Below are 9,181 nucleotides of genomic sequence, written 5' to 3' on the forward strand. Positions count from 1 at the left end.
ATTTATTTGAGCATTTGCATTACTAGATTATGAATAAAGTGGAGGCACAACCACACAAACATAGTGCTGCTTTAATAATGTTGGCTGTCAAAGTAAAGTTCATAAAAGGTTTGCACAAAATGCCAACTTTAATAAAGTTCAAAACCTCATATGACTTCTACTTAGTAATCATGTAAGAGTAATAAAATAATATGTATTATGATTTCACCAGATAGATGCAGCTTATAATCAATAGAATAGAAACTCCAGCTGAGCAAAATGAAGGCACAAAATCAAACAAAACCATCTGAAGGACAAGCGGCAGCAATGCAATGAAACACAAGTAGCAAAACACAATTTCTTAAGTGCAAAATAAGCTTGAATAAGCGAGAACATCCCATGAATCCAGTTGGAATTAAACTGTTCTAGATAAATTTCTGGCATTCCAAACAGACTGCAAAACTGAACCTGGAGAAACATAACATCCACTCAATTGTATCATGCAATCAGGAATTAATTCCGATGACTGACAGTCAAGACAAGTCCAAAGTGGTCACTGGGCAAGACAGGTAGATCCATCTTAAGAAACTCTTTCCCTACAATCTTGTCCTTGTGATACGAGGCACCTGGTATCATATCCTGCCCAATCATCTCAATGTCCTTGATCTTAAAATCAACCAACTTGCACACGAACCGGTCCAACCGCTTCTGCTGGTTACGGTTGCCAGACAGCATGGCATTGGCTTCTGTGTCGTAGGTCCAGCCATTTTCACCAGGCTTGAGCTCAACCCAGGCATCAATCCAGCCGTCCGGGAGAGGGAATGGCCCATCCCCCTTGTCGTCCCAGTTCATGTCACCGCAGAAGATCACATTGCTGTAGGCTCCCAGAATTCTCAGAGCTTCTTTTGCCTGCAATACTCTCTCCCTTCTATACATCTGATCCCACCCCGGAGGTGCGGGGCAGGGGCTCTCTAGGTGGCTTGTGGCCAACATCAGGTTGATATGCTGTCCAGTGTCAACATCTACTTTGCATAGCTCCCTTGCCATTGTTGAGTGAGAGAATGGGATACCGCCGTTAAATTTCACAGGGAATTTACTCAGCTGCATATTTGTTGGCAAGTGAATTGCATTAGTAAAAATAAGAGAACTACAGAAGAAAAAGTTTCACTACCATAACCAGAAGGTGTATAATTAAAGCTATACTAGAACTGCATTAAACTACTTCACTAAGTTATATCACGATACATGTATGTGTTTGGATTGTCCATTTTATGGAAATGACATAGTTTTTTTTGTCAAGTTGCTTTTATTAACTTTACTTACACATTTACTGTAGGTATACAAATCGATGGTCAAAAATGGAAATAGGATGTCAAGCGGGATTCTGCCTATATCCCACTTCTAGTTCATTTTATAATTTTTTATTCCATTTTTTCTCAAAATTTGAAATAAGAAATGCCTAAATGAACTAGAAGCAGGATATAGGCCCGCTTGCATCCCTAGATGGAAATGTTAGCCTTTTTTGATGTATGGTATACCGTACAAGCGCCATGTATGACGTCTAGCACCAACGCACACTAGGAGGGTGCAGTTCAGGAGGGCTCCCTGGGAGCTCGGTCCATGTGGTGTTCTTATTGATAGGGAAAGAATTAGAAAGATACCCTTCTCTGCCCTCACATGTGGTGTTCTTATTGATAGGGGAAATAGTTAGTTATTTGTTTTGTTGTATGTAGACCAGCGCCTACTGCTTCAAGCCATGGCACCCAAGTGACCAACCTGGATTAAATCCTTCCCCGTAGACTAAGTTTAGCGTAGGGATTACCTGCATGCAGTAATAATGTTTCCGCATTGACTCCTCAGAAGACAACGAGCATTTGTATTCTTGCCACCAGTTAGAGCTTTGCAGAAGTTGATATATGTATGGTGTAACCTCCTGCAGTTCTACATATGAGGCACATTGAGACAGAGAAAACAAGATAGTGCAAGCTCGAATTCTGGACCTGGAAGCATATAAGGTCTGGACTGTGGTACTGAATAAGACCTCCAAGAGCATCCATCCTTCTGCGTACTTCTATATCCTCTCGGAACCAGACATTGTATGTCATGATTTTAAAGGTCTTCTTATCTGAACAAGTTTCGTATGAGTTCAGTTTATACCAAGACAGTAGCATAAAAAGGCATCTTGAAAGATTATAGTAACTTATAACTTGCATAAGGTAGCTGACTATTTTACCATCACAAGGGGGGCGGTAAACATTTGTTGTGTAGATCAGTCTACTGTTTACAAAAAAACAAGTAAACAACTTCAAAGAAAAAAATGGCAGCCAAGTACAGTAATATATCTAAGATAACTGTCTCTCGGATGTGTACTACCATTAATATGTATGAGTCATGAGTAATAGCCTAATAGGATAAGTCCGGGGTATCATATTTTAATCAATCAATAAACACAGCAGCGTAAATAGAAAAGCATCATTTGTGATCAATGAGCACCATCGTCATTACAATCAACATATTGTTAGTATGTAATAATGTTAAATTTAATAACCTCTTAAAGTAAAAACTAACGACAGATTAATTCTGAATGTTGTTAGCCTTGTATAGTTTTTTTTGGCTTTCTCTTTCTTTCCCTTTTACCTTCTTATTTTCGTTTGTAGTTTTGCTACATGGCTGTACTCTACCAGCTTTCTTTGTGGTTTCCTTCTAATATACAAGGGCACACACTTTGGTGTGTGTTCGAGAAAAACAAAGGGAGCGTATAAAACGGCACTGCAATGCAATCAGTTGCTAGATATATTAATGAATGGTATAAAATCATTATTCCAGAGGTAGATTAATTCTGAATGCTGTTACCTAAAAGGAGCAGATAAAATGCCTCTCAAATACAATCAGTTGATACATCTACATGTATTAAGGTGTGATACAAAAGGCAATATTTCAGAGGTAGACTGGAAGTAACCAACTGAACTAACTCCATTAATTCTGTTCTGTGAGAATATAAGACAACGACATGCTAATTGAAAGATGCACCCCAGAACTCCCAGGTGAAAAAACAATACATGTTAAATGGAAACAAAAATGACAAGTTACACATGTTCATGTTAGAGCCTTTAAGGTGTCCGTAAACTTTATTGAAAAGGAGAGCAGTGTGCCATAGGGTGAAGGAACCATGTTTAGGCCTTTAGAATTGCTTTTTACTGGATGCAAAAAAATGTTTATTTTTTCCAGGAAAATTAACCATCATATACAAGACTTGAACAGGTACATGTGTAAACAAATTCAGATGACACGTTTAAATATTTCTTGACAACTTTGTTATTTGTTCAACCGGGGAGCATAGGAGCTATTTCACCATGTCCGGGTAATTCAAGTAGTATATGTATCTTACATATGAAATGATATGCGGATGATCCAAACATGCCCAGTGAAAGGTTTTTGTGACTTAAAAATAAAGTAATTAAACAAATAGGGTTGGAGCTCGAAGGTAAGAAAAATGCATGAACGAGGCCATTTATTACAAGATAAATGGGAACACATGTACAGCCTAGTCGGGGCTAGGCAGCGACCCTAGACAGTCTAGACCACTGCATATTACAACACCGGTAACTTGTATCAAGAAAACTAGCGTGTTCAGTCCAGAATTAGAAACCATGGTGACACCTTTACAAAATTGTCACACCACAAATTAGAACAATGTATATTGCACAGCATACATCCATTTTACTGATCAGTTTTGATACACAACACTCCAATGTTTTTGCTGATTGCAGTCGATGTGCCTCATCTAGGGCACCAACACCTCCATCATCGTCTTTGGCAGTGCTCAGTGAGTGATATGAAATTGCAGCTAACTTGAAGTAGAGTGATTTTAGTGTTACCTTATACCACAATGACTCACCATCCATAACTTGTACTTATCGTCACATAATTTAATCCCGAATCAATGTCATCACAGTGGCTAATTTGATTTTGTCACGCCAGCAAAACATTATGAGGAAATCAGGCATGTTCAACAGGACAATCCCCTCTTGCATTATCATAAATTCTATACAATTTACCCTGTAGTATGACAGGTCGCCATGGATTGTGTTCGGTGGTCTGGCATATCCCACAAACTAAGCAATAGACCTCACGTGCAAATGATTTACACCTGTACAGACAAGCCTTTGCCACCAACATGACATTGCAAAATACGGTATCTAATGATAACAAAACAAAAGTCTAGCAAACCAAATATGGAACTAAAGAAACCCTAAATAAACAAGGCAAACCAAATATTTAAAGACGACTAGAAAAGAATAACCCCGATGCTCTGATCCGCACCCAAAAACAAACCTCTATTGGCAGCAGCAGCCCTATTATCCCCTCCGTGGGCGGCATCGCCATCGTCGGCGCACACCTCCACGACGTCCGGTGACGCCGCGCGCTCCCTCTTCATCCTCTCGGACCGCCGGGGCGGGGGTATCCCTGGTGAGTCCGCGTCTATCTCCACGGGGCGCGCGGTCTGGCATGCGGCGCAGGCGTCGACATTGCCGGGGTTGGAAGACGGGCACCTGGCGCAGATCCACAGCGGCGCGGTGTGGCGGCAAGGACGGGAGGACTCGGGCTTGTTAGCGCCGTCGCGGTACCCCGACGAGCCTGGAGGCATTGAGATTTGAGAGGAGGGTTTTGGGTTTCAGGCGCCGGAAATTAGGAAAAGAGGAAAGGGAGAGCCTCTAGGCATTCGGCCATCCGGGTTTGAATTGGGGACAGAATGGGTGGACTCAAACTTCTCTAATTCTACATAGAGTCAATGATGTACCTACCAGCATGCTAATTTTAAACAAGATAAATTTGGAGTTTTGAAAATAAGCACTTACAGTCAAATCTATACACTTTTCATTTATGTGTTTTTACATTTTCTAGAACTTGTAAAATGATTTTTTATTTTTTATAATAAAGGGAGAACTATAGCTCGAGAGACTAAAATCCCAACTCATATGTACGATAAATCTTCTCTTATCCAAGTGCTCCGCACCAAAGAACAAGCACAGTATGTTAAGTTTCATGCTACCCTCTAGCATGAATATTTCATGACATCATACCAGAAGCGGCGTGAAATCACCCCCCCCCCCCCCCCCGCCCCTAGATAGGTTACGATTTTGTCCTCTGTCACTTCACATGAACAATGATGCTTGTTAATTTCTTGCATGTGCATGATCCATTAGGAGGGGAGGCCAAGTACATGGGTGTGAGCAGGTGCCATATTGAATGATCGAGACGGATAACCTAAAGGGCAGGTGTCATGATTTTGTCCTGACATCGACCATTAGGGGTGGCTAAGAATGATAAAAGTGTGAGGCACATTACAAGGAGTATCCAAGGATGAGATGGCACAGCGATGTACCCAGGTTCGGGCCCTCTTGGTGAGGTAAATTGTACTCCTACTTGTCTGATCTTGTATTGAGGGGGATTATAGAAGTGCTTGTATGAGCATAGATGTGTGTAAGCGTCTTCAATTGCCTACCACTAGAGGGCTCCCGACCGTGCTTTATATAGGAAAACAAAAAATAGGTTACATTTAATGTTAGTGGAGCACCAGAGTTAACTACATTATAAATCCCTCTATGATGGTCTAGTGGCACATATGGTAAACCTCTCCCAGTAATGATCATTAATTGCCTTGAATGTCAGAGCCTAGTGCATGGGTGTCTATTTGAGAGCAAGACACTCGGGTGTCATTTGGTGAGTCGGTCTTGTCCACCACGTGGAGGAGTCAGTTGTATCATCTTCTGTCTTGCTATCGTTATCCTTTCTTCTACCCATGGGCCTACCACATGAGTTATATCTTCGTCATTAACCCCCAAGTCTATGAGGGTGTTGCAGGTGATACTGACTTGAGAGTCAGGAGGAAATCATGACTAGACCATCAATTGGATAAGCATTGAGGGACTCCAAATTTGAGAATTGTAGACGACCCACTCCTTACTTAAGCGTGTAGGCTTCTTATCTTGAAGGGTTGGCTTCTCGTCTCGCGATCGGTATGGTACTCAAATAGCTTTTATGTGCAATATGGATGAAATAGAAAACTTTATTCTTTGTTATTATATTGGTTGACTTTTCCTCAAAACCTCTAATGTGGCCTAAGCTTTGAGGGGTATCCTTATCTCACGAATTGACCAAGGGAAAGGAGGGGTGAGGGATGAACACGAAGAACGAACAACAACACGATTGTAGTGACCCTGCATACCACTGCATGTTGTAGTATGCTGGCCGTGGATATAACATGTGCGAAGTACCAATCCGCAAATATCACATCCCTCAGAGTGGTACAACAGAAACATAGATGGTCCATACTTACTCACTTAACTTTATTACAATCTAGTGTACATCATAAGGGAGCTCCTCTTGGGTCCGTAGAGGATAACTCGGGAGTTCCAGTCGAACTATACTAAGCCTACGAACGATAGGTAGGACTAGACTTAAAACCATGACTACTCGAGCAGCTTATTCTATATTGTTCGGTGTTGCCCGACTACTACTACAGTAACCTACTAACTTATGCCTCCTCCTCAGTCTCTTCGGCTCCGAACACAATCAGGTAGTCCACTCCTTCGACGCCTCCCGAGAGATCTGTCTCCTCGTAGTAGACGTCCTCTGCATAGTTTGCCTCCTCGGGATTCCCCCTCGGTTCTGTTCTGGCAATCTAAGTATGGGATTTAAAGAGGGATGAGTACGAGCGAACTCAACAAGTTCATTATAGGAAAGATGTGTTTGATGCACTAGCTACGACCATGAACTAGAAAGTTCAAGGCAATGCAAGTTTTTGTAAACATTTCTTCAAAAGGTTGCTTTTATTCTGAAGAGCTATGTCCGTCAGCCTTCACCGGTTGCTAGAACTTCATGGAGTTCCTTTCCAGTAGCGTTCGTGTTCCAATCTCGGAACAGGGAGTGACAAGCTACAATTTGATACACTCTGTAGAGGTGTGTTACTGTACCAATAAGAGAACTTATCCTTGTTACCACCCGAGTCTAGTTCTCGTTCACACTTCCTTGGTGTGAGGCCAGGTATAAGTCATAGCCAATCACTGGGCCTTACCGCGACCCTACGTAGTACCCACCCTTTTGTAATCCACTGGCCTCGACCGACTCATATGATCGACCCCTGGGCCAGCCCGTTACAATCCATCATAGGTACAACCTGCAGTAGAAGCAATGGGCTTTGTCCCCCGGGACTTCCTCCCTGCCTAAATATATCCCAACTGGCCACCTGCAGATGTACCCGTTGATATGCGAGAGGGAAAAGAACAGCTGACTACTCCATCCCACTCCAGATCTTATGGTAAACACGGTTATTATGGCGCAAGAACCACTAAACGACATTTGTTGTTAATCTTATGTGAATATAAACACATTGTAATGGAACCTCCACTGGACTCATACCATGGTTCCATTGCCAACCACATAGTCATATTCATAGTTATGAAAATAATGCTTTTATTTTTTGAAGAGTGATAAGTATAGTACTGTTGGAGATATGCCCAAGAGGCAATAATAAAAGTGGTTATTATATATCTTTGTGTTTATGATAAATGTTTATATACCATGCTATAATTGTATTAACCGAAACATTGATACACACACATGTGTGTTATGTAAACAACAATGAGTCCCTAGTAAGCCTCTTAACTAGCTTGTTGATTAATAGATGATCATAGTTTCATGATCATGAACATTGGATGTTATTAATAACAAGGTTATGTCATTATATGAATGATGTAATGGACACACCCAATTAAGCGTAGCATAAGATCACATCATTAAGTTATTTGCTATAAGCTTTCGATACATAGTTACCTAGTCCTTTCGACCATGAGATCATGTAAATCACTTATACCGGAAAGGTACTTTGATTACATCAAACGCCACTGCGTAAATGGGTGGTTATAAAGGTGAGATTAAGTATCCGGAAAATATGAGTTGAGGCATATGGATCAACAGTGGGATTTGTCCATCCCGATGATGGATAGATATACTCTGGGCCCTCAAGTGGGAATCCCACCTTGGGTAGGTTTCATGTCATATGGAAGGTTTTGGTTTAGGGTCTTATTCGTAGACTTGTAGACCAACTCTTGGGTGTTCCACCTATATAATGAGGGACAAGGGGAGGGGGCCGGCCACCTCAAGCCATAGCTTGGCCGCACCCCCTAAGTGGCCGGCCACCCCTCTCCCAAACCCTAGCCGCCCCACCTCCTCCACCTCTCCCGCAAACGCTTAGCGAAGCTCCGCCGGAGATCTCCATCGACACCGCCACCACGCCATCGTGCTGCCGGGATTCAAGGAGGAGCTACTACTTCCGCTGCCCGCTGGAACGGGGAGAAGGACGTCGTCTTCATCAACACCGAACGTGTGACCGAGTACGGAGGTGCTGCCCGATTGTGGCACCGTCAAGATCTTCTACGCGCTTTTGAAAGCGGCAAGTGATCGTCTACCGCAGCAACGAGAGCCTCCTCTTGTAGGCTTTGGAAATCTTCAAGGGTTAGTCTTGTTCATCCCCTCGTTGCTCCCGTCTTCTAGATTGCATCTTGGCTTGGATTGCGTTCTCGCGGTAGGAAATTTTTTGTTTTCTATGCTACGAATCCCTATAGTGGTATCAGAGCCGTGTCTATGCATAGATGGTTGCACGAGTAGAACACAATTGTTTTGTGGGCGTTGATGCTTATGGTGTCTTTAGTTTGAGTACTTTGCATCTTTGTGGCATAGTGGGATGAAGCGGCTCGGGCTAACTTTACATGACCGCGTTCATGAGATTTGCTCCACGCTCGACATGCAATTTGTATTGCATAAGTGGCTTTGCGGGTGTCTGTCTCTCCTACTATAGTGAAGATTCAATTTACTCTTCTATTGACAACACTAGTATCACCGTTGTGGTTCATGTTCGTAGGTAGATTAGATCTTACTCGAAAACCCTAAACCACGTAAAATATGCAAACCAAATTAGAGACATCTAACTTGTTTTTGCAGGGTTTGGTGATGTGATATGGCCATAATGTGATGATGAATATGTATGAGATGATCATTATTGTATTGTGGCAACCGGCATGAGCCTTAGGGTTGTCTTTAAATTTCATGTTGAGTAGTATTTCAAAGAAGTTGTAATAGTTGCTACATGGGAGAACAATCATGAAGATGGCGCCATTGACCTTGACGCTACGCCGACGAT

At 42.2% G+C, this 9,181-nt stretch overlaps 1 protein-coding gene across 1 annotated transcript; it reads right to left on the reverse strand.

Annotated features, from left to right (window-relative positions):
* Positions 1-287: 287 nt before the first annotated feature.
* LOC127293464 (uncharacterized) lies at positions 288-4,740 on the reverse strand. Its single transcript, XM_051323097.2, has 4 exons — positions 4,315-4,740; positions 1,980-2,104; positions 1,802-1,912; positions 288-1,080 (listed from the first exon to the last, which is right to left on the reverse strand). The coding sequence occupies exons 1-4, from the start codon at positions 4,625-4,627 to the stop codon at positions 493-495; spliced, it is 1,137 nt and encodes a 378-aa protein (XP_051179057.1). The 5' UTR covers positions 4,628-4,740; the 3' UTR covers positions 288-492.
* Positions 4,741-9,181: the final 4,441 nt, after the last annotated feature.

Source organism: Lolium perenne, chromosome 3, assembly GCF_019359855.2.
Source record: "Lolium perenne isolate Kyuss_39 chromosome 3, Kyuss_2.0, whole genome shotgun sequence".
In the NCBI taxonomy this organism is placed as follows: domain Eukaryota; kingdom Viridiplantae; phylum Streptophyta; class Magnoliopsida; order Poales; family Poaceae; genus Lolium; species Lolium perenne.